The sequence below is a fragment of the Oncorhynchus tshawytscha genome, linkage group LG12, assembly GCF_018296145.1.
Source record: "Oncorhynchus tshawytscha isolate Ot180627B linkage group LG12, Otsh_v2.0, whole genome shotgun sequence".
In the NCBI taxonomy this organism is placed as follows: domain Eukaryota; kingdom Metazoa; phylum Chordata; class Actinopteri; order Salmoniformes; family Salmonidae; genus Oncorhynchus; species Oncorhynchus tshawytscha.
The window spans coordinates 61,606,190-61,632,749 of record NC_056440.1 but is presented as its reverse complement, the minus strand read 5'-3'; the positions used below and the strand labels follow the sequence as shown (position 1 = coordinate 61,632,749).

At 44.1% G+C, this 26,560-nt stretch overlaps 1 protein-coding gene and 1 pseudogene across 1 annotated transcript; one reads left to right on the top strand and one right to left on the bottom strand.

Moving 5' to 3' along the window:
• Positions 1-17: 17 nt before the first annotated feature.
• On the bottom strand, positions 18-1,481 carry LOC112236977 (trafficking protein particle complex subunit 2-like protein). Its single transcript, XM_024405592.2, has 5 exons — positions 1,388-1,481; positions 601-773; positions 423-510; positions 225-304; positions 18-139 (listed from the first exon to the last, which is right to left on the bottom strand). The coding sequence occupies exons 1-5, from the start codon at positions 1,418-1,420 to the stop codon at positions 94-96; spliced, it is 420 nt and encodes a 139-aa protein (XP_024261360.1). The 5' UTR covers positions 1,421-1,481; the 3' UTR covers positions 18-93.
• On the top strand, positions 1,430-25,817 carry LOC112236975 (annotated as a pseudogene).
• Positions 25,818-26,560: the final 743 nt, after the last annotated feature.

Sequence of the window (26,560 nt, the reverse complement as noted above, 5' to 3'; positions counted from 1 at the left end):
ATGGTGTAAATGAGAGGTTCTGATGGACATAGTTTATTATGAGGCAACACAAAGGTTTCAGGAAATTATGTACAGATGTTCAGGAGGACAATATCAGCTAGCTTGCACCATCATTGCAGACACCATGCTGTCAAAGGCCCTGGAGGACAAAAAGGTCAATCAGACAATAGCAATTTTGATAGATACACCATTGCATAACTGACACTGTGGTAGGGATAACTTACTTGGACTGAATGGTGTCCCCAGGATTGTAGAATGGGTTGCACATCACATCAGTAAATGAGTTGTGTAGCTTTCTGAACATCTGAAGGAAACAACTGTGTCAAGTAGTTTCAAAATTACCATAAACTGAAGCAATCAGATTCCCCTGAAAGCCATTAAGATGACATAAGAGAACCATACAGAGTCAGGGGTTGACTTACACTTCTAATCTCATTGTCCCGCAGAGATGTGTTTGATGAGTCCACGACAATGACAAACTTCACCTTGGAGTTTGTCACATAGCCATATCTGGTATGCCGGTAAAGGAGAATATTTTCAATTAGGAGAAAAAATATGCAGACAGGAGTGTAATATACAATTATCATATGAGAAGGATACACTTTGTAGTCCTCAGTTGGGTAGAGCAACCCAAGGTAAAGCTCTCTCTGGTCTGCCATAGCTTTGCCGACTGCTGAAATCTTCTCCTCCACCACATCCAGAGAGGTATGCACCGTGTAGTGGAACTTCAGTTCATTCTGTACGGGTACGCTTCGGATGTACAGAGGATAATTCTAACAGAATAGGATATTAATTAGTGCAACCTTCCATAAAGCCTAAATTCACCACAAAAGATCATGTATATAACTGGCCAAATACTTGCAGATAGAATGTCTATGGTACTGGACCACAGGTTGAGGGTGCGCAAGCTTTTTGTTCCAGCCCAATACAAATACACCAGAGGGCTTAATGAGCTAGTTTGTTAACATTGGGTGTGTTTGGCTAGAAACAAGCTTCAACCTTCTGTGGTTTGGACCAAGATTGAAGAACAGCAGTGATCTGCTAGCTAGCTGCATATTAATTGAATAAGAATAGCTATCTACGTCCGGACCTTTCACCTGAAGTCTGACTTGATGTATTATTATTGCATGCTTGTCTCAAATGAACTCTACGATAAACCATACTCAATGTATCTAGTTAGCCCAGTTGGCTAGCTACTAACGTTACCTAGCCTTATAGCATCACAGTCAACACTCAGGTTCGTAGAGGGGTTGGGTTAAATGCGGAAGACCCATTTCAGTTGAATGCATTCAGGTGTACAAACTGACTATGTATCCCCTTATAGGCTAGTACATACAAAAAACGAAATTCAAATGTCGATGTAAATAGCGTTCTTGTTTCATTTTACCTCTTTAGCGATGACAGCAATACAGACCGCCATCTTGGAATTATGTCTGCTGTGCCTGCCAAGACGTATCACGTGACTGTGATAGATAAACACAAGTAAGATAACTTAACTTTGATTTTGTGTAACAGTTTATGTCAAATAACGGGACTTATTATAAATATTTTAATCGATACAAAAATGTGTTTTCAACCTTGACTACATCGGGCAGTAAAGTCCGCTTCGCCATTTGAATATGCGCAAGTGTTGCGCTAAAAACGCCCGTGAAAGCAAACAATGAGAAATCGTCATGTGATTCCTGAATGTGTTATCATGTGATCACTGCAATAGATGTCTGTCCAATTCAAACTTTGATATTGTTTTGTAGTTTAATATGTCGTATCTGGGCAGATAATCCTTCAAACAAGTCGACTCCGAGCATTGTCATCATTCTTATGGATGACGTAAGATGTTGATGTAGGTTTAGTTTGAGGAGTGTTACTTTTGTGGCATGGTACTTTTTCAAAATGATTTCTAAAACCTGTGGCATGATTACTCAAATGGAAAGGCTGTGTCTGCTCTGATTATATGCCACGTATACTTGACACATATTGACATACAATACTACACAGCATGCAAACATGTGCTTGGTATTTTGTCTCTGTCAGGAAATGGCCACCATTTCTCTGATCCACTGTCATTTGACAGCTTGTTCCACTAATGTTTAGATGGGCTGGGGAGATGTGGGGGTGTTTGGCCAGCCCTCTGAGACCCCAAACCTTGACTCCATGGTTGCCCAGGGGATGCTGTTCCCAAACTTCTACACAGCTAACCCCCTCTGCTCTCCATGTCAGTGTCATCTACATACATGTCATACTTTATTAAAATCCCAATCCTCTTGAATTCATAGTCTGGAAAGCTGATGTGGTGCCAATTCCGGATAGGAATTGGCACCACATGCATAAGAACCTGACTGTCAGTGCGACAATCAATGATGACAATTCAATAATATTGTCATTGGAGAGGAATAGTTGCAGTGATGATAACGTCACTGTGATGAAGTGGGATTTGGGTGAGAGGTTGGTGGTAGGTGCAGCCAGGAATCCTTCAAAAGCCTTTTTGAAACAATGTGATGCATACATCAGAAGCCTAAGCTGTGTGTGCCTGGGTGATAGAGGGGAGAAGACTCATTATGCTAATAGGGATAATACACTATTGAAATATGCTAATGATACCTAATTTGGGAATTTGAATGAACGTGTTATGCAAAATAGATCGACCCTTTTCTTTTTTCTAATTAATATTTAAGCAAATAAGACCTAATCAATTGCTTATCTCGTGTGTGTGTGTGTGTGATGTGAGTGCCTGAAGGAAGCCAAGTGCATCATACCTGGCTATTTGTATTAACGCCACGGAGAGGGTATTAAAGGATTCAGCCACTGAATGTTAATTATAAATGTAATCATATACTGAAATGGTACGTGGCTTAATCACAATATCCAGGGTGAGCTCCCATTATATATACACTGCTCAAAAAAATAAAGGGAACACTTAAACAACACAATGTAACTCCAAGTCAATAACACTTCTGTGAAATCAAACTGTCCACTTAGGAAGCAACACTGATTGACAATAAATTTCACATGCTGTTGTGCAAATGGAATAGACAACAGGTGGAAATTATAGGCAATTAGCAAGACACCCCCAATAAAGGAGTGGTTCTGCAGGTGGGGACCACAGACCACTTCTCAGTTCCTATGCTTCCTGGCTGATGTTTTTGTCACTTTTGAATGCTGGCAGTGCTTTACCTCTAGTGGTAGCATGAGACGGAGTCTACAACCCACACAAGTGGCTCAGGTAGTGCAGCTCATCCAGGATGGCACATCAATGCGAGCTGTGGCAAGAAGGTTTGCTGTGTCTGTCAATGTAGTGTCCAGAGCATGGAGGCGCTACCAGGAGACAGGCCAGTACATCAGGAGATGTGGAGGAGGCCGTAGGAGGGCAACAACCCAGCAGCAGGACCGCTACCTCCACCTTTGTGCAAGGAGGAGCAGGAGGAGCACTGCCAGAGCCCTGCAAAATGACCTCCAGCAGGCCACAAATGTGCATGTGTCTGCTCAAAAGGTCAGAAACAGACTCCATGAAGGTGGTATGAGGGCCCGACGTCCACAGGTGGGGGTTGTGCTTACAGCCCAACACTGTGCAGGACGTTTGGCATTTACCAGAGAAAACCAAGATTGGCAAATTCGCCACTGACGCCCTGTGCTCTTCACAGATGAAAGCAGGTTCACACTGAGCACATATGACAGACGTGACAGAGTCTGGAGATGCGCGGTTGGTGGGTTCCTCCTAATGCAAGAAAGTTCTGCTGCCTGCAACATCCTCCAGCATGACCGGTTTGCACCACAGACTGTCCGGAAGCTTTAGTCCAGGTCTGGGAGGAGATCCCCCCAGGAGACCATCCGCCACCTCATCAGGAGCATGCCCAGGCGTTGTAGGGAGGTCATACAGGCACGTGGAGGCCACACACACTACTGAGCCTCATTTTGACTTGTTTTAAGGACATTACATCAAAGTTGGATCAGCCTGTAGTGTGGTTTTCCACTAATTTTGAGTGTGACTCCAAATCCAGACCTCCATGGGTTGATACATTTGATTTCCATTGATAATTTTTGTGTGATTTTGTTGTCAGCACATTCAACTATGTAAAGAAAAAAGTATTTAATACGAATATTTCATTCATTCAGATCTAGGATGTGTTATTTTAGTGTTCCCTTTATTTTTTTGAGCAGTGTATATATTTGTATTTGAAAATATAGCCTGACGCAAAACCCAAATGCAAAGCTCAACTCGGTTCATACATACTGTACCAGTTAAAAGTTGACACACCTACTCATTTAAGGGTTTTTCTTAATTTATACTATTTTCTACATTGTAGAATAATAGTGAAGACATTAAAACTATGAAATAACACATATAGAATCATGTAGTAACCAAAATAGTATTAAATGAATCAAAATATGTCTGAGATTTTTGATTCTTCAAAATAGCTACCCTTTGCCTTGATGACAGCTTTGCACACATTTTTTTTATTAGTCTTTTTTTAATATATATATATATCTTTATTATTATTTAGTCATTTTCTACCCCCTTTTTCCCCCCTGATTCCGTGATATCCAATTGATAGTTACAGTCTTGTCCCATCGCTGCAACTCCCGTATGGACTCGGGAGAGGCTAAGGTCGAGAGCCGTGTGTCCTCTGAAACACGACCCCGCCAAGCTGCACTGCTTCTTGAGAAAATGCTTGCTTAACCCGGATCTGACTAGTTATATACTGTGGAAGTTTATGTAAAATCACATACAGCCTCTCCCACATTAACTACGCATTCAGCTGATCATTTAAACATGATGTTGATGTCTCTTATTCTATTACTCCTTAGCCAGAGCTTCACTTCTGACAGGACGATTACCAGTTAGAAATGCATTCTATACCACCAATGCCTATGCCAGGAATGGTGAGCTCTCACTCTGTCTCTCTTTTGAGTTATATTTTCCTTGCTGCTTTTCCCCACAAATTAATCTAACCCCTGACCTTTGCAGCCTACACACCCCAGGAGATAGTAGGAGGGATCTCAAAGGATAAAATTCTATTACCACAGGTACTGAAGAAGAAGGGTTACGTCAACAAGATCATCGGCAAGTGGTGGGCACCATTCATTTTTATCTCATCTGAAGTGGTAACAATAGTGACAATTCTAATTCTGTGTTTCTCCTTCCCCCATCTTTTTTTCCTGGCCTAAGGCATCCTGGTCACATAGCTCATCACCTACCTCTGGAGCATGGTTTTGATGAATGGTGTGGTGCTCCAAACTGCCACTTCGGTCCCTACAACAGCAGTGACAGGCCTAATGTCCCGGTCTACAACAACTCTCAGATGGTGGGAAGGTATACACACACACTCCAACACTCATTCCCTCACTCACACAGAACAGAAAACATAAAAATCCTCTCTCCCGGACTCTTTCAGTGTTTGGCTCGGCTGGTTGCTCCTCTGAATGAGGATATTTTTTTTACTCCTCTTCTCTGTACCAGCTGCGCTTGTGTATTCCATTTTCCGCCCATTTGTTTTCCCCAAAACAGCCATATGTGTATTCAGGGTCATTGGCGCTAGCAGGCGGGCGCTTTTTGCGCTTAGCCGTGGGTTTAATCAGCATAGCGTACCTGAGCCTGGACAGACGCACACACACGCACCCAGGAGACGGCAGGTTGCGTTGGCGGTGTGTGAGGACACCTGGAACAGCCCGAGCATGAGAGAGAAGGCGGGCGCTGCTGCATCTACCGTTCCACGCTTCAGTACTATCTCATAACAGTTCCCCTGCTCTTCAGAGACTTCTCAAATCTGCTTCTCTAAACTTCCCTCTAATCACAGCCTGGGAGGACGGGCTTCTCAATGTCTGCTGCTGGGTTTTTGGAATAAAACAAATTGTTTATTAAATAGCCACGGTGTGAGTGTTGTGTATGAGTCCTATTTATAACTAATAACTATTGTACTTATGTAGTTGACATGGAAACTAATGAACCACGTTTGTTTTCCAGATACTATGGGGAGTTTGGGATCGATAAGAAAATTGGAGAATCTAACCTTACACAAATCTACTTGGAATTAAGTGATTGAGTGGCAGACGTCCGTCTCAGTTCTTCCTTACAAATACTTATTGTAATAGGAATTTCCAGGTGAACAAAAAGGAGAGCAGTCATTGATGAAGTCAATCAAAACCAATCCAGTTAAATTACAAGTTACAACAGGGAGACACCTCCACCACAGAAGCAGAGAAAATGTCTAACTGGCCTTTTCAAAGCAGGCCCTTATATTCTAATCTCACAGCACCAATGTTCTGTAAACACCTGAGAGGCAGGTAGGAAGTCACAACATCAACTGCTACAGAATCGCACACTGTCACAGAAAATAATAACAATCAATGTCCTCGGTCTTTGTACCTCCAGTCTAGCGTCAATCACTATCAACAGCAGTGGCTGTTCTAGCTGCCCCCCGTGCTCCATTCTGCATTAACTGTAATTTTTATCCAGACATTTGGAACAACACAAATAAATAATCTTAACATGTACAACTATGTAAATATAAAAATATATATAAGACTCATAAATATAAAAAAATAAGTTACAACCACAAATAGAAACAAACTTGTTGATTTGGCACTCGAGCGTCAATGCATCTCCCAACACTGTCAACCAAGAGTCAAGACCAAACCAATTCACCTTGGTGGTGTGCAGACTGGTTTAATATTATTCCTAACGATTTCACACAAACCAGAAAAAAATGCAACAATATGTCTGAAACTATATATTCACAGTTATGAATGAATTGTGGTTTATTTGGTAGCATTTCGTGGTGTGACTGATTTGACTAATTAGTACTGTTCAAGGTTAGATGTGCGCTATTTGATAGATTCCCCCACTCCCCCTACCTCGGACTTCCAGTGGGGAGACCTGAGGTCAACCTACCCCCGCCCCCTCCCCATCTCGTACTTCTGAGTGGGAGACCTTCCCAGGCAGTAGCCTGCCTAGCTCACAAACTAGAATCAGGGCGCCCACTCCGACAAGGTTAATTGACCCACAGTCCCACACGGTGACATGATATCAATGACGTGACATGCAAATGAGCGATGGAAAACTGATTGAGCAAATGTCACCATTCCCACCCAAAAGGATCACAACACTTGAATCTACAATTATAATATGTCAATAATAATGTCATATATAGAAACTGACACTGCAAAGTCTTACACAGAGACATGTGATGTGTTGCTGATAAAGCACGGAGCATTTCTCCCAGAACAGAGGGTTTGGACACCATCTTGGTTATTAACCTGTATCATTGTTGGCTTTGTTGATCTGGCTATTAAAGGCCATAATCAGTACATGTCTCTTGATGATTTTCTACCCCGGTACAGTATTTCTGTTTTTGAACAATGTTTACCAAACTGGCTTGTTGTTTTAAAACTCTGCTTGGATCTCTGTGTCTTAGGCCATTGATGTAGGGGCTTTGTGAATGTGTGAAGTGGATTTTCTGTGCCTGCAGCAGTGTTACAACGTGGGGAAAGTCATTAGCATGAGGCACTCCGTATTCTACTAGGTGATCTATTGCCCATCTCACACCTGGAAACGTGAGCGGAATTCGATGCCACTTGGAAAAAGACTCACGGTATCAACATGAAGATTCAAAATCGAAAATCAGAAAAATATTGTAATAATGAAGAGAAGAAAAAACCTCTTTCCTGCTCTGAGGATATTTGTCTGTTAAATGTAGATTTTTCACACCCCTTTGCCCCTCTGTCGTTGTGGTGAGGGTGAATGGATGTGTTGCTCATCTGGGCTCAGGTCACTTAGTATTCCTCTCAGTCTCTGTGAATACTCAGGCCTCACTAAGCAGGCATTTCTTCAGAATGCCAAATTAGGTTTTTGTTGACAGAGAAATGGATCAGAGATGAAAAGTATTAGCCAGGTGCTTGGGATAGGTGGCAAGAGATGGAACACTTTTCTATTTTTTCCAACAGGCTTTTAGTCCATGTTTTTTGTATGAAAACCCTTGTTGCTAAAAACCAAATGTTTGATAGTAAATACCTAATTTACCTCCCTGTTTTCTAGGATATTGCAGCTTGGTTGTCTGTCTCTATGGTGAGTTGGGATTGGGCATTTGAAGTTCCTGAGATACTGTAGTTTGAATGGCTTGTGTGTGTACTGCAGGTACAGTACGGTGATTCAGTGATGGAGCTGGACTACGTTGTTGGACAGATCCTGGCCTGGCTGCGTGCTCTGGGCATCGAAAAAGACACCTTTGTGTTCTTCACCTCAAACAACGGGGCCGCAGTGATGTCCGGCCCCAAGCAAAGTAAGCGCTACACGCCATGATTTAGTCTCAACTCATCCCCTGATACCAACAAATGCAATTCCATGCTGTTTTCTTACAGTTCTTGTATACATGCCTGTATGGATAGATGTGAGTAATGTACTCAATCTCTATGAGTAGTATGTGTGGGTATTTTCTTTGTTTGGGGCTCCTTTCAGTTGTGTATAAAGTAAGTTGTTTTAGTAATCTCTTTATCATGGTGCTTAGCGTGTGAGTGATGTTCCTGTCCCCCGAGGTGGCAGTAACGGCCCGTTTCTCTGTGGGAAATAAACTACATTTGAAGGGGGCATGAGGGAACCTGCCGTCACCTGGTGGCCTAAACACATCCCAGCAGGCACGGTGAGAATGATTTCTTTCTCTCTGTTCTACCTGTCCGGAACATCTCCAGGTTCCAGGTGTTCTAGATATGTTCTTGGTGTTCTACTTGTCTGGAGTTAGGGAACATCTCCTGGTATTTACACACAGCTGTGAGTCACTGTAGTGCTATCTGTTTGTAAGCAGCTGGGTTTTCAAGCAGGTACCACATTAGAAAGTAATTACAATTTGTCCTTTCAGTAATTGTCTCTCTCATATCATTGTAGTTCTTTGTTTCGATTGTGTATCAATGTCCTCAACATCATCACAACTCAACTCTCCTCAGGTGCTGGCATTTTGTGTGTGTGTGTGTGTGTGTGTGTGTGTGTGTGTGTGTGTGTGTGTGTGTGTGCAGACTGTTTTCAAATACTTTTGAGGTGGCAAGGTTCATCTTCATAACCCCCCCCTTTCCTGTCTTCCTCCTCTGTGAGCCTGTGAGGAGGACTTTCCCCCTGATCCGCTAAGCCTGTGCGTTTTGCAAATGACTTTTAATTGTATTAGGGGCAGCTGTGACACGGGGCTGTGGCGCAGAGGGATTTTTGGAGGAGCGAGCGGAGGAAGTAGTCTGTAGGCTGAAGTAAGCCCTGCCCCCGGCTCATTTCGGAGGGGTGTGCTGTGGCCTGATAGCGCTGCAGAGTGGCGAGGGAGAGGGGGATTGGGAGCGTGTTAAGCGGCTAATCTGTTTGTGTGTTTGCTGAGGTTGGATTGAGCTGTAATGAGGACTTCTGTATCTGAATATGCCAGGCGCACAGGATAAAGGACAGGAAAAAAGAGAAGTAAAGGGGTGGTTGGGAGAAGAGAGGGAAGGGTGCACCCGGTGCAGTGCTCTACAGGGTTGCTTCTGGAAAAGATGGCAGTGCCAGGGAGCTAGGGAGGGTTTTGTATGCAGGGTCTTTGGTGTGCTGGTGCAGTGCCATGACAGCTCAACCTCTGTGTGTACGTTTGTCTGTAGCACCTGCTGGTGGGTTAACTAGAGAAATTACTGCCGATGAAACACTTCTGAGAATGGAGTATTTTGAATGAGGCACCACTGTTATGCTGAAGAACAGGGATCATCAACTAGATTTAGCCGCGGGATGTTTTTGTCTTGAGTGGATGGTCAGCTGGCCGGAACATAATTGCAAATCATTTGTAGACGGCAAATTGACCGCAAGAAGCCCAAACAGATATAATATTTGACTAAAAGATAACAATTTCAAACCTCGCTTACATTTGTATACGATCTCATACATCTCTCTATTATACGTGGGAATACTTGGGAACAGATTTCCAAAATTAAAATCACTTGGAGCTGATTTGTTGTGGTTTTTACAGTCTTTTTAAAATTCTTTTTACAAATGTATAATTTATAATAATACATTTGGCCCGCGGGGCCACCAGTTGGGGAACCATGCTGAAAGCCATCTGTGTTTTTAGTCTGTGGATCGGGCAGGAATACATGGGACTAGCTCCTCTGTGAGAATATGACAAAGCAGATTTGTCGTATGGGTTTCGTTTCATCTCCCTGCTGTTGGGGGCCAAAAATATGATTTCCCTCTCTGTTGCTTTGTACGGCACTGAAATCTCTCTGTTCATCTGCACATTGAACAGTTTCATAAGCCCTGAACATAAACGCTGCGCATAATGAACAGCCACACGTGCCACGTCACTTTTGTTAGGAGGATTGCTGGTACAGAGGCCAGCAAACATTAACAAAGCCTACTCTAAATCGTTTCGGATTAAAAACTACAGCTAGGTTTGGTTGGTCCAGTTTCAGGTTAGGCTCTGTAAAGTTATCTTCTAACATTCTCACACTCATTACAAGAATCGCCGACAGAGGATGAAGACTCCATTACAATCTATGTGATCGCCACAGTCTTACTGCACAGTGATTTGATAGATTAAAGTAACAAAAAAAAGTTAATCAGTGTGTAGGTAAACCTAGCATGCCATCGTGACTGTACTGTACATACAGTTGAAGTCAGAAGTTTACATACACCTTAGCCAAACACATTTAAACTCAGTTTTTCACAATTCCTGACATTTAATCCTGGTAAAAAATTCTCTGTTTTAGGTCAGTTAGGATCACCACTTTATTTTAAGAATGTGAAATGTCAGAATAATAGTAGAGAGAATGATTTATTTCAGCTTGTATTGATTTCATCACATTCCCAGAGGGTCAGATGTTTACATACACTCAATTAGTATTGGGTAGCATTGCCTTTAAATTGTTTTACTTGGGTCAAATCTTTTCAGGTAGCCTTCCACAAGCTTCCCACGATAAGTTGGGTGAATTTTGGCCCATTCCTCCTGACAGAGCTGGTGTAACTGAGTCAGGTTTGTAGGCCTCCTTGCTCGCACACACTTTTTCAACATATTTTCTATGGGTTTGAGGTCAGGGCTTTGTGATGGCCACTCCAATTCCTTGACTTTGTTGTCCTTATTAAGCCATTTTGCCACAACTTTGGAAGTATGCTTGGGGTCATTGTCCATTTGGAAGACCCATTTGCGACCAAGTTTTAACTTCCTGACTGATGTCTTGAGATGTTGCTTCAATATATCCACATAATTTTCCTGCCTCATGATGCATCTATTTTGTGAAGTGCACCAGTCCCTCCTGCAGCAAGGCACCCCCACAACATAATGCTGCCACCTCTGTGCTTCACGGTTGGGATGGTATTCTTTGGCTTGCAAGCATCCCCCTTTTTCCTCCAAACATAACGATGTTCATTATGGCCAAACAGTTCTATTTTTGTTTCATCAGACCAGAGGACATTTCTCCAAAAAGTACGATCTTTGTCCCCATGTGCAGTTGCAAACCATAGTCTGGCTTTTAAATGGCGGTTTTGGAGTATTGGCATCTTCCTTGCTGAGCGGCCTTTCTGGTTATGTCGTCATAGGACTCGTTTTACTGTGGATATACACTGCTCAAAAAAATAAAGGGAACACTAAAATAACACATCCTAGATCTGAATGAATGAAATATTCTTATTAAATACTTTTTTCTTTACATGTGAATCGAATGTGCTGACAACAAAATCACACACAAATTATCAATGGAAATCAAATTTATCAACCCATGGAGGTCTGGATTTGGAGTCACACTCAAAATTAAAGTGGAAAACCACACTACAGGCTGATCCAACTTTGATGTAATGTCCTTAAAACAAGTCAAAATGAGGCTCAGTAGTGTGCGTGGCCTCCACGTGCCTGTATGACCTCCCTACAATGCCTGGGCATGCTCCTGATGAGGTGGCGGATGGTCTCCTGAGGGATCTCCTCCCAGACCTGGACTAAAGCATCCGCCAACTGCTGGACAGTCTGTGGTGCAACGTGGCGTTGGTGGATGGAGCGAGAAATGATGTCTCAGATGTGCTCAATTGGATTGTCTGGGGAACGGGCGGGCCAGTCCATAGCATCAATGCCTTCCTCTTGCAGGAACTGCTGACACACTCCAGCCACATGAGGTCTAGCATTGTCTTGCATTAGGAGGAACCCAGGGCCAACCGCACAAGCATATGGTCTCACAAGGGGTCTGAGGATCTCATCTCGGTACCTAATGGCAATCAGGCTACCTCTGGCGAGCACATGGAGGGCTGTGCCCCCCAAAGAAATGCCACCCCACACCATGACTGACCCACCGCCAAACCGGTCATGCTGGAGGATGTTGCAGGCTGCAGAACGTTCTCCACGGCGTCTCCAGACTCTATCACGTCTGTCACATGTGCTCAGTTTGAACCTGCTTTCATCTGTGAAGAGCACAGGGTGCCAGTGGCGAATTGCCAATCTTGGTTTTCTCTGGCAAATGCCAAACGTCCTGCACGGTGTTGGTCTGTAAGCACAACCCCCACCTGTGGACTTCGGGCCCTCATACCACCCTCATGGAGTCTGTTTCTGACCGTTTGAGCAGACATATGTACATTTGTGGCCTGCTGGAGGTCATTTTGCAGGGCTCTGGCAGTGCTGCTCCTCCTTGCACAAAGGCGGAGGTAGCGATCCTGCTGCTGGGTTGTTGCCCTCCTACGGCCTCCTCCACATCTCCTGATGTACTGGCCTGTCTCCTGGTAGCGCCTCCATGCTCTGGACACTACGCTGACAGACACAGCAAACCTTCTTGCCACAGCTCGCATTGATGTTCCATCCTGGATGAGCTGCACTACCTGAACCACTTGTGTGGGTTGTAGACTCCGTGTCATGCTACCACTAGAGTGAAAGCACCGCCAGCATTCAAAAGTGACCAAAACATCAGCCAGGAAGCATAGGAACTGAGAAGTGGTCTGTGGTTACCTCCTGTAGAACCACTCCTTTATTGGGGGTGTCTTGCTAATTGCCTATCATTTCCACCTGTTGTCTATACCATTTGCACAACAGCATGTGAAATTTATTGCCAATCAGTGTTGCTTCCTAAGTGAATAGTTTGATTTCACAGAAGTGTGATTGACTTGGAGTTACATTGTGTTGTTTAAGTGTTCCCTTTATTTTTTTGAGCAGTGTAGATACTTTTGTACCTGTTTTCTCCAGCATCTTGACAAGGTCCTTTGCTGCTGTTTTGGGATTGATTTGTATTTTTTGCACCAAAGTATGTTCATCTCTAGGAGACAGAACGCATCTCCTTCCTGAGCGGTATAAAGACTGCCTGGTCCCATAGTGTTTATACTTGAGTACTATTGTTTGTACAGATGAATGTGGTACCTTCAGGCATTTGGAAATTGCTCCCAAGGATGAACCAGACTTGTGGAGGGCTACAACAAAAAAAATCTGGATTTTGGCTGATTTCTTTTGATTTTCCCATGATGTCAAGCAAAGAGGCACTGGGTTTGAAGGTAGGCCTTGAAATACATCCACAGGTACACCTCCAATTGACTCAAAATATGTCAATTAGCCTATCAGAAGCTTCTAAAGCCATGACATAATTCTCTGGAATCTTCCAAGCTGTTTAAAGGCGCAGTCAACTTAGTGTATATAAACTTCTGACCCACTGGAATTGTGATACAGTGAATTATAAGTGAAATAATCAGTCTGTAAACAATTGTTGGAAAAATTACTTGTGTCATGCACAAAGTAGATGTCCTAACCAACTTGCCAAAACTATAGTTTGTTAACAAGAAATTTGTGGAGTGGTTGAAAAACAAGTTTTAATGACTCCCACCTAAGTGTATGTAAACCTCCGACTTCAACTGTAGCTCTAATGAAAGTGTTACTTGTTAGTATTGAGTGACAGAGAGAGTTTTGGGAGATGTGTTGGCATGAGAGAGAAGAGGTTGACGGCGGGAGCCGGGCACAGGTTCAAATTCCCCCGGTGACTGAGGGGCTGCGGTGGGATGAGACTTGCTGGCTGGGATGGTGGGGGAAAGGGGGGGCTTTCCCCCAAAACGCTGCTGCCACTGTCACAATCCCCTTTGTTGTGTTTATCAGCTGGGCGACACGGAGCCTGAGTGCATTAGACAGGGATAGCAAGTCTGCCACGTCAGATAACTACCATCAGGGTTTAACCAAGAACCACATAGACAAAAGGCTGACAAAAAGAGAAAATACAGAAAGAAATGTACCGAATGGAGGGAAAAGTATAAATGGAAATAAATGGGAGATAGTGAAATGGTCTCTTTCAAATATTTAGATTTAAATGGTTTGCATTTTTTGGTGGAGAATTTAGGGTTACCTGGTAGTCAACTTCATTAATTGTCCTTTTTCTATGCCGTGTGTGTGTTAAGAGTCAGAGTGCAGATAATGGAATGTGTTGCAGGGCCCTTTCTGGCTGGTGCAGTGGCTGCGGGAGAAAAAGGAATTCATTTTGGTGGTGTGTGTGCAGGCAGCTGATAGGAGCATGGAGGCACATGGCAGCGCAGCTGCTCTGGGCTGATAGCACTATCTGATTGTGAGCATGCCGTCTCCCTCAAAGGGCTGCTCAGGAGAGAATGGAATGGAAGATCAAGGATGACAGTGAAAAAAAATTGCATTTTATCTGAAAATAGTTCAAAGTTTATAAATAAAATAAAGCTCTTCACAGGGACTGGGGAAGGGAGATAAAACAGCTAGCGCTAGCCCGGGCCTCATCTTCCCTCTTTTTCCTCATTCCCCTTTTTCTCCTAATTTACAGAGGCGTTTGTGAGGTTTATAATAAACCTGCAAGCGCAGATTATAGAGGAGACTGAAGAAATGCATCATCAGGACCCCCCCACCCCACCCTCACTCCATCCCATCCGCTGTAATGGTGGACTTTCATAGGGGGCGCGTGCACGCTGTTTGCCATTGTGCTGTCGTGTTGGGTTTCATGCATGGAGAGGGATCCCTTGGATCAGGCTGCTGGTGTATCACAGCCTCCCAGTAGTGTGAATCACTGTGCTCTAAGGAGAGGTTCTCTCTGCTCCCTAGCCCTGCTCTGATCACGGCGCTTCACAAGGCTGCCGCGCTGTGCTGTTCAGGATCCTAACATGGACACTCACTGCGGCTTTGGAGGAGACGCTCATGCATTTTGACAGGATGTTCATTGATTAAAGCAAATAAAGTGTTGTAATTTGGGAACAAAGTTTTTAAGATTTGTAATTAAATTGATCCGTTTGTGCATTGTTCTGGCGCATATGGATGCCCATGCAAGCTATCTAACTCCCTACAACAATCGCTGTTAAACTTTCATGTCAGCACCCTTAGACAATGAGATTCTATCTGGGTTTGAATTCCAGTGTGTTACGGTTCAATACCAGGACTCTTTCTCCCATCTCCAGGTGAGCCAGCAGCTGGGGACTGTGGTGGATCTGTTCAGCACCAGTCTGTCTGTGGCTGGCTTCAGCGTTCCAGACGACAGTCTCATAGATGGACTGGACCTCAGCCCTGTCCTCCATAACAACACACTCATCAACAGGTTAGAACTCGCATCTGGGAGAGGTGTTAGCGGTGCCCCCTGTAGGGAGGCTGCTGGCTGGGGCCCAGGGAGAGGGACCACCCTGGTGGATAAGGTGTTCCTCCAAGCACATAATGGGATGAGCCATGGCAGTGTGGTGGTGGGGCGCGAGGAGGCGGGGGGGGCTGGAGCTGAGGGGCGGGCTGCTGCTTATCACAGGAATCCAGCAGTCACCAATCCCATTTCACACCCAACAGGCCCATCTTCTATTACCACGGCAATGAGAGGGTTGGGCCTTACAAGGCCCACTATTGGACGTGGAGCAACTCGTGGGAGGAGTTTAACCAAGCGAGTCACTCTCAGTGACTGTAGTGTGTATTTCGCTCTCTTGCTGTCTCTCTGACTGTAGTTTATCTCTCATTGTCTCTCTCGCTGTCTCTCTGACTGCAGTTTATCTCTCATTGTCTCTCTCTCTCCCCCACACCCTCAACCAGCCATCCACAGTGCTCTCCAAAAACACACATTTGGTAGTCAGTGTTATCTTGAAAACAGCTCATCAAGTGGCTGTTGTGTGCATCAGTGGCTAATGAATATTAATGAGGACACCCCACTTCACCAAAGTACTATCATTCATCAGCACTGGCTGTCGCTGGTGGAGCATTCTCCCCTCCTGCTGAGTATCCCACTCCTCCTATGCCCTGAGGAGTGAGAATGTGTTCTCTCCTCCTCTTGGCCCCCTTTAAAATGTGTCCTGCTCCTCTCCCTCAGAAACCTCTGTTTCAAACGTGCAAGTTTGCATTATGCCCCATCGGTTGCTTAAATTGCTCTCTCCTAGAGGGCCGCTGAATCAATAGCAGCCTCCTTTATCAGCTCATGTGAACTGGAGTGGAACTTCACAAATAATGGCGTCTGATTGCCTGTGTGTTGCCTATCGATTGGTGTGTGCGTGAGCGTGTTTGTAAATGTGTGTGTCTGCGAGCAAAGGATGGTTTGAAGGGGAGGCTCTGGGTCTCCAAAGCTGTGACTCTGAGAGTTAATGTGTCGGTTCTTCACCAGAATGGGCTGTAGGCATTCAGAGCTTTACAATGACGCTTGACCCTCACATCTCACCCGAGAGCATCCATCACACAGAAAAACCACTCTTTATTTCAAGCGGTTTTAAACGGGTCTGAATATTGTGCTGAAACGTTGATCCATCATTCAAGCTTACTATTTTCTTACCAGTTGTAAGTAATGTGGTGTATTTACTGTTTATGTTAAATTTAAGATAAAACAAGGATGGTGTGTCTTTTCTGAACTTGAAATTCAATCATGGCTTAATAGCCATGAGCTCTACTGTGATTTTTCTGGGGAACTCCAGGAGATTCAGTGATGTGCAAAATTAGACATTTCACAGGGTTAAGTGGTTTTCATTAGAAGCTCTTGTTGGATGGTGTGGTAATGGTGTGAGGTATTATATTGCGTTGGGAATGGGAACGGTCTGTATCTGATGTTATCTGCTCGGACTTGTCTTTGATGGGTAGCATACGTTTAATATGACTCTTTATAGAATATTTTTCTTTGAGGAAAATATGAAACCAAAATTCTACTTTTGCATTCCATGTTATGTCCCTTGATTCTTCTTATAATGTTGGTTACTTTACTCCATCTTTAAAAGAACATTGCTGTACGATCTGCTATCTTAATACCATGAGAGATATGGAGTTCTGCTGTGTCTTTTTCTTTGATAGAGATTAAAAGGGCTTTCTCACAGTCCAAAGGGATTTAGGCTCTTTTACATTTCAAAGTCCAAAGCACAGAGACTGCTTCAGGACACTATGTGGGCAAGTCTGGATCATAGTGGGCTATGCAGTGTACTGAGGTGAGGTGTGTGCGCTCGTGCCTGTGCTCCTTTGAGCGTGACTGCTTGTGGTCCCAGAGGGGGGTAGGTAGAGTGCCTTACAGATGAGTGCTCTCTCAATATTAGTCGTGTTGCTCACAAGGGCACCTGAGAGGTATCCCCAGGGGGTCTGGAGGGGGCTGTGACTCAATCAGCCTCTGTCAGAGCCAGGCTGCTACCCCAGAGGAGGGGTGGAGGGGAGGAAGGTATAGAGGAGCAAGCCTGCACACTTTTGGGGGTCGACAGGACAATCGTAAAGGCCATGCCCCCACATTCTGACTGGCAGATAGAGTAGCCACATAGGCATACTCTCACAGGCATACCGTAACCCCAGGGCAGAGAGAACAGGTTGACAGGTTTGTTATGAGGAAGACATGATATTATGTACCAAACAGATATAGTCACACACATTATACACCATGTACTGTACACATCTACACTCCGCTCCCTTGGACAGATTCCTCCATATCCTCAAACAGAGAGACGGCATCAGGTTCAGGTGTGCAGTGAGAGTTTCGGTCTGTAGGTGGACATCATTGACAGTCTTTTTAATTGAATTTTCTTTTCAAGGGCACTTTCTCAGGGTCAGTTGAAATAGGTTATCTGTTACCACAACAGTCTCCATTGTCCTCTGTGAAGTGGGCGTTAGAAGCTAAAGATCAATTGTGTGTATGTGTGTCTACTCTAACAGGGCATTAACTTCTGTCCAGGCCAAGAGATGGCAGGCGTGACCACCCACACCCAACAGGAGCACACAATGCAGCCACTCATCTTCCACCTGGGGCAGGTCCCCTGGGAGAAATGCTCACTAAAACATACAAAGATTCCCTGGTGTACTGTTAGATTGTACTGAACGTAAAGTGAAAAGCAAGGGAAATATAGACAGGGCTTGGGGTTGGTCAGCCAATCTCCACACAGCTCAACAAACTGCAAGCCTCTGGTTAAATAAGAGAAGACAAGGGAGGAGGAGGAGGGGGTTGTAGGATGTTGGTGGACAGGATCTATGAGATCAATACTGATCCAGTTTTGGGAAAGAGGCGCGGTGAGGACTGAAGATTGATCTTTGCAGCCCCAGACTGGCTGATTAAACACTTTTCTTTGTGATTGCAAATAGCTCTTTAAATCTCGCTGTCTTGCCTCAGACCCACTGCTACAAGTTAAAATTGCAAGACAAATTGTTCTCATATAAATCGAGAGGGAGGGCTGTGTCATGGACTTTTGTGTGCCTTCGAACATGACCCCTTTAGTGGTGTAAAAAACAGTTGGGTGTTTTATTTAGAAGACCTTTTCATTTTTCTCTATACAAATGTAATTGTGATGGTATAAAAATGTGGACAAAAAAGGCCTTAATTGTACAAAAGAACCATTATTCGGCGGCAGGGAGCCTAGTGGTTAGAACATTGGACCAGTAACCGAAAGGTTGCTTGATCGTATCCCCTAGCTGACAAGGTAAAAATCTGTAAAAACCCTGAACAAGGCAATTAACCCACTGTTCCCCAGTAGACCATCATTGTAAATAAGAATTTGTTCTTAACTGACTTTCCTAGTCAAATAAATGTTAAATACATATATATACAGTGGGGAGAACAAGTATTTGATACACTGCTGATTTTGCAGGTTTTCATACTTACAAACATTGTAGAGATCTGTAATTTTTATCATAGGTACACTTTAACTGTGAGAGACAGAATCTAAAACAAAAATCCAGAAAATCACATTGTATGATTTTTAAGAATTTCATTTGCATTTTATTGCATGACATAAGTATTTGATCACCTACCAACCAGTAAGAATTCCGGCTCTCACAGACCTGTTAGTTTTTCTTTAAGAATCCCTCCTGTTCTCCACTCATTACCTGTATTAACTGCACCTGTTTGAACTCGTTATCTGTATAAAAGACACCTATCCACACACACAATCAAACAGACTCCAACCTCTCCACAATGGCCAAGACCAAAGAGCTGTGTAAGGACATCAGGGATACAATTGTAGATCTGCACAAGGCTGGGATGGGCTACAGGACAATAGGCAAGCAGCTTGGTGAGAAGGCAACAACTGTTGGCGCAATTATTAGAAAATGGAAGAAGTTCAAGATGACAGTCAATCACCCTCGGTCTGGGGCTCCATGCAAGATCTCACCTTGTGGGGCATCAATGATCATGAGGACGGGCCTCCCGGGTGGCGCAGTGGTTAAGGGCTGTGCCATCAGAGTCCCTGGGTTCGCGCCCAGGCTCTGTCGTAACCGGCCGCGACCGGGAGGTCTGTGGGGCGACGCACAATTGGCCTAGCGTCGTCCGGGTTAGGGAGGGCTTGGTCGGTAGGGATGTCCTTGTCTCATCGCGCACCAGCGACTCCTGTGCCGGGCACAGTGCGCGCTAACCAAGGTTGCCAGGTGCACGGTGTAGCCTCCGACACATTGGTGCGGCTGGCTTCCGGGTGTTAAGAAGCAGTGCGGCTGGTTGGGTTGTGTATCGGAGGACGCATGACTTTCAACCTTCGTCTCTCCCGAGCCCGTACGGGAGTTGTAGCGATGAGACAAGATAGTAGCTACTACAACAATTGGATACCACGAAATTGGGGAGAAAAAGGGGTCAAATTCAAAAAAAAAAAAAATGATAATGAGGATGGTGAGGGATCTGCCCAGAACTACACGGCAGGACCTAGTCAATGACCTGAAGAGAGCTGGGACCACAGTCTCAAAGAAAACCATTAGTAACACACTACGCCGTCATGGATTAAAATCCTGCAGCACACGCAAGGTCCCCCTGCTCAAGCCAGCGCATGTCCAGGCCCGTCTGAAGTTTGCCAATGACCATCTGGATGATCCAGAGGAGGAGGTCATGTGGTCTGATGAGACAAAAATAGAGCTTTTTGGTCTAAACTCCACTCGCTGTGTTTGGAGGAAGAAGAAGGATGAGTACAACCCCAAGAACACCATCCCAACCATGAAGCATGGAGGTGGAAACATCATTCTTTGGGGATGCTTTTCTGCAAAGGGGACAGGACGACTGCACCGTATTGAGGGGAGGGTGGATGGGGCCATGTATCGCGAGATCTTGGCCAACAACAACCTTGTTGTTGAAGATGGGTCATTGAAGATGGGTCTTGGCTGGGTCTTCCAGCATGACAACGACCCGAAACACACAGCCAGGGCAACTAAGGAGTGGCTCCGTAAGAAGCATCTCAAGGTCCTGGAGTATGATCTCTGGAAACGTATGATCTCTGTAATTGCAAACAAAGGTTTCTGTACCAAATATTAAGTTCTGCTTTTCTGATGTATCAAATACTAATGTCATGCAATAAAATGCAAATTAATGACTTAAAAATCATACAATGTGATTTTCTGGATTTTTGTTTTAGATTCCGTCTCTCACAGTTGAAGTGTACCTATGATAAAAATTACAGACCTCTACATGCTTTGTAAGTAGGAAAATCTGCAAAATCGGCAGTGTATCAAATACTTGTTTCGTATATATATATATATATATATTTTTTTTTTATTCATTTTTTTCTTTACTTTTTTATTGGCAAAGACACTCAGAGATGAACAAAAGCATGACACACATTCATATAGTTTCCATAATGATTTGATGGGGGAATACAATTTCCTATTATCTAGCTTTCTCTCTGATCCGTCTTCATTCTCCTTAATGTTTTCTTCAGTCGGATTAGCTCCTGTCCCCCAGGCTGTTTCCCACCCTCTGGCTCCCTCCCTCACCATCTCTCTATACGTCTCTCTTTCTTCCTCTCTCACTTTATCACTCTCTCCTCTCTTAATCTCCCCTTACTCCTTTTCTCACTTGAAGGGAGATGGAATAATTAAACATTCATGTTGTTTTTGATCAGCCCATCTCATCTCTGCTCTCTTCCATTCAAGCCGCATAATTAAAAACAGAAAAATCTATAGTAGTGTTGTGTTGGAGAGTTAATTTGGCCGTGTCCCAGACTTATGGAGAGGAGGAGCTGGTTTGGCACCTGGAGAGAGGACCCTGTGTCCCCTCTCCCCACTCCAAGTGGGTGGGGTTCATTGGGGTGGACCGTGAGGTCACAATATTCCAGCCCCATCTCTCCAGCCCCAGTGATGACACCCAGCCACCATCCACCCCCACTGCCATCCCTCCCATCTCCTCCCTCTCTCTGTTTCCTTCTCTCCTGTCTGTGTGTCAGGCAGGCTGCTGGCCATGTGCTCCTTGGGCACCCAGCTGGACCGGATGGCCGTCATTAATCTCTGTCTGCACCTAAAGAGCCACTTAAGATGATGTAGGGCCTGTCTGCACGCATACCTTCAGTTGTGTGGCAGGCTGATACTACAGCAGTAACACACGCTGCCCAGGCAGTCGCTCCACTGTCCCAGCCTCTTAGGATACATGGACACACTCACTAGAGACCTGCTGCATGAATCCAGGGGGATATAGAATATGCTTTTCCATTCATATCTGAGTTAGGATATTTCATATTTTGTCTTTATCTCATTGATATACAATAACAAGACAATCGCAAGCACACAGAGATCAGCATTCTACCGCTGTGAGATTTAGACAAAACATTTATTCAGATTGTCAGTGAATTTACGGTTAAGCGTTTTCAGACTGAACATGAGCACATGAAATTGTTCTTATTGGTCCTCTTCTATTGGTGTGGGAGATGACTCCTCCTGTGGTTAGTAGATCAGTGGAAAGGTGTGGCTGACTGGGTCCAGTGTATAGTAGGACAGCCCAGTTCTCCCTGCCTGTGTCCCAGTGGGACTGAGACTTAGCCCTGCCTCCTGCTGCTCCGGATCACTTCCCCTGGGCCCTTGTCACCCTGTGCTGAGCACTTAAGTCCCAGCCAGCCTCGGGCTAATGTAGCAGGCAGCCCTGCACACTCTGGCCTCATCTGCTGCCGACTAGCACTTCAGCCCCCAATCAATAGTCTTCACCGATTCGCTCAATTTCCACAGGAGGAGGAAAAAGGGCAGAGGTATTTGATTGTCTCTTCAATCCCTCTGCTTGATGCCTGCTGCTGTGTGCGTGCGTGTGCGCACGCGTGTGTGTGTGTGTTCACTCTACCAGTGGGGTTATGAATCACTAATCAGAGTGTAGTGACACACCTGAGCAATGCCGCCTTCCCCCTGGGTGTCATGCATTATAAATCAAAAGAGTTAATTTGCATGCAGCGTTATTATTATTCCAGTTTTTGCTTTAACACCAGTGGGCTAAGGGTTCTAGTAATGATAATGAGGCTGTGCTGACTGGAGTTTTCTTTGTTTATTTGTGGAGAGGGAGGAGAGAAATACATATGTTTTTATTTATATATTTTTAGGGTTAGGGTGCTCAATGCATAGACAAAGAATAGTCTGTTGACACAAAAAGGGCTGAGTGTACACTTTGCACACCACACGAAGCTGCTGAGAGGACGGCTCATAATAATGGCTGGAATGGAGTTAATGGAATGTTGTCAAACAATTGGAAATCACCACGTGTTTGATGAGTTTGATACCATTACATGATTCCGTTCCAGCCATTACTATTAGCCTTTCCTCCCCAAATAAGGTGCCACCAGCCGCCTGTGTTGCACACTGTGTTTGGTCCCGCTCTGATGTATGGTTCTAATATTTAGTGAGATAAAGCAGCTTCAGAAGTTATCTGAAAACGAATCACAGTGATCAATACAGAGCAGAGAACAGATAGGATGGTAATGAAATCTCCATCATTTTGATCAAGATATTGTCTTTGGTCCAGGAAGCTGAGTTTGTGATTTCAAATACATACATAGTCAAATTTAATCTGAAATGAAACACTTGTTTCTATAGAAACCTTTACTCATTAAAGATATGATCAAGGCCGTGGTATGTTGTGATTCTGGGTCATTGCACAGTATTGCGGCACCACGCAACCATAAGAAATAACCACCAAGCCAAGGCAGAGAGCAGATGGTAAGTTTAGACCGCCATGGCCTTGTTAAGGACCTAAAGGATGAGTTGTGGTGGGGAACACTGGGGCAGTAGAGTAGTGAAGGTGGGAGAGCAGAGGGTGTGAATATAGGAGTAGCACATGGCTGAGGAATAGGGGAGCAGGTGCTATTGTGTGTCAGAAGCCCCACTGCCCTCTGGGAGGTTGAGAGGAGGTGGAGGGGGAAGGAAGGGAGGTGGAGGGGAGGTGGAGGAAGGGAGGTGGAGGGGAGGTGGAGAAGGAGGGGATAGGCGGTGTGAGCCGGACAGGGCCTGGGGTTATTACACTAATTGACACTTCACCTCACGCACACCCTCCCCAGGGGCCAATCAGAGAGCTGGCTTTGGGGAGGGGCGGGGGGATGGAGCTGGCACAGGTGCTGCTTGCGACTGTATTATGGGTGTAATTGCACTGGTGATATTTGTCTATCCACGTGTCGCGCCACCAACCGCCCACTCCCCCCAAACACAGAGAGCCCATTAACCCTACAGGTCCTATTGAGAGCAGACAGAGCAGTGTTCCTTTGAAACACTTCAGGGCCTCTGCGTTTTACACACTGAATATAATAATGCACAGAGGTGCTCCGCCGTGTCCAACAAGAATAATTGAGAGACAGGGGATGGGGAACATGGCCAATCCTGCTGAGAGGGCTCCCCAAAGGGTGTGTGTGTGCGCGTGCGTGCGTGTGCGTGCGCGCATGCTTTCAAAAGGCTCTCGTATGAGTTAAGCTTGTCGGCTTTAAACTGTTTCAGTCATTAGTGTGTACATTCGCTATGGATTACATCAGTTGTTTAAAGGCAGGCAGGTGTCATACAATGATAATAGTCATTTTAGGCTGCAGAGCACAGACTAAGCTGCAGATTTATGAAACTGATTTATGAAAAATGTTTTACTGATCATACATTGTTATACACTGGTCTATATTGTAGGCCTACTGTGTTTGTGTGTGAATGTGCATTTGTGTGAGCAGTGACCTCCTGTGTATGTGCTGTGACTGACATCTATTCTCTATGTTAAATTGTATAACCACGCTATTGGTGTGTTGTGTGTTTGGGAGAAGGTGAAAACCTGAGTGTTTGTCCTTGACCAAGCTCTGATTGGAGAGCCTCATGCCTGTTCAGACATTTTAGGTGAATCTGTGTGAATACAAGATGTAGCCGTATGCCTTTACTGCGCTGTTGTAATTCTGGATGGTGTGACCACATGCCAATATTGACTGAATGTTATGTTTGTATGTGTGGTGAGTGTTTTGCACGACTACTTACGTCTGTGTGTTTCTCTGCAGTGCTGTGACTAAGGAGTACCAGGATGCACTGAGTCGGATCACAGCAGTGGTGGAGAAGCATAAGAAGGGTCTGGTACCAGGTGTGCCCCAGCTCAATATGTGTGACATGGCTGTCATGGTAAGATCAATACTACACAGAATGTCCATTCCCCATGTAGCCTCCTTTAACTTGTTTGATATAATACATTTTGTTTCATAGTATTGTTCTGTGGCTTTTGTTTTCAGTGTTAACATCTCTGACTTGTGTGTTCTTTCTCAAAGAAAATTATTTTAGAAAAGAAATTGATTAAGATCTTGCTGTAGTGACTCCTTTTCTAATTTCCTTTATCTTTTTATAATGCTGAATGCTTTCAGTAAACTATGTGGGCACAATTTCAGATCTGTTTACCAGAGTTATTTTTCTTCCCTTTGTTCGTAAAATAATAGACTATCTTATTGTTATTTGTGGAAAAACACAGCAGTGTGATTCTTGGACCTTTTGTCTCAGCAACTGTTCCTGTGGGTTTTAAGCTGCTTTTGGAAGAAAATAGGGAGTGTCTGTCACATTGGTTTTGGTTTTTACAAAACAGCTAAAAATTAAAATTGCTTTCTTTGTATGCTCATTGCTGAAGCAGTTTGTCCATGATTCTGAGATCTGTGTATCGCGAGTGTAGCAGCAGCTCCCCCATGTGGTTTCCTTGGAGAACATCATTTTAATCATGTTCAGCTCAGGTGCATGAATGTGTAAGAATGTTTTCTGTGGTTTCTTTCACGGAACTGAGCACCTCCAGGATGTGAAAAGTTAGGAAAATGCCTTAAAGCCCCCAAGTCACAGCCGTGGAAGTGTGACTGGCCGCATTAGCTATCTGTTTCAGCGCCACCCTGGGAAAAGGGAGGATGTCAGCGAAGATGCTGCCTTGATGAAGAGTCATTTTCAGGAATTCAACTTGAATTTCTATTAGTTTTTAACTTGTAATGTTGAAACAGAACAACATATGCTTTGAATGGAGGATGTTAAAATGGGATGAATGCTTTCTGGGTACCATATGATTATTAATTGAATGAAGCTGATTTGCAATAGCTTTTTTTTAATGATGCCATCTCTGTAGATGTTTTCTCTCTCTTTACTTACTTATACACTACTGTGGAAGACATTGAAATAGGGCAACAACAACAAACTGTTTTAACTAGAATAAAACTATGTTTCATTTTTATGCAACGTTGTTTTTCAAAATGTTCTTAATCTTAACAGATGTTTTCTAGTGGGCAGCAGATTGAAGATTTCTGCATTAATCGATGGGTCGTCACTTGCTTCCACTGTCACAAAGTCATATCAATAGTCATTTATTAAACTTTGAGCGCTTTTTATAATAGAAATCGCAAACAAATAAACAAGCAATATATCATGACAGATCAACCAATAGAGGCCAAGTGTTTGCTTCATGCTTTGCAGATGGAGAGGGTCATCAGTTCGTGGCTTGAGCGGAGGGAACTGGTCAGACGATGGTAAATGATGGTGATGAAGTCTGCTGATGATCTTGTACAGGGCAAGTCTGAACCAGCCCGAGTTCTATAGCCACTGGAATTCTCTTCCACTCTTTGAAGCATCTACTTGGGATCGGCATTCCTCTCACTATTATGAGAGGAATATTAATATAATTATTATTGATGACAATTATACTATAGCTAAATCCCGCCTATTTCTACAGTGTGTGTGTATGTATATATATATATATATATATATATATATATATATACAGAAGTTCCCTTTATTTTTTTGAGCAGTATATATATATATACACTGCTCAAAAAAATAAAGGGAACACTTAAACAACACAATGTAACCAAGTCAATCACACTTCTGTGAAATCAAACTGTCCACTTAGGAAGCAATACTGATTGGCAATATATGTCACATGCTGTTGTGCAAATGGAATAGACAACAGGTGGAAATTATAGGCAATTAGCAAGACACCACCAATAAAGGAGTGGTTCTGCAGGTGGGGACCACAGACCACTTCTCAG

What these genes read in the sequence shown, in the direction of transcription:
- LOC112236977 (XM_024405592.2), bottom strand. Translation starts at nt 1,420, where the DNA reads ATGGCGGTCTGTATTGCTGTCATCGCTAAAGAG. An exon ending in TTGCTGTCATCGCTAAAGAG is followed by an intron (nt 774 to 1,387) that starts GTAAAATGAAAC and finishes CTATTCTGTTAG; the next exon opens with AATTATCCTCTGTACATCCG. An exon ending in GGGGACACCATTCAGTCCAA is followed by an intron (nt 140 to 224) that starts GTAAGTTATCCC and finishes TTTGTCCTCCAG; the next exon opens with GGCCTTTGACAGCATGGTGT.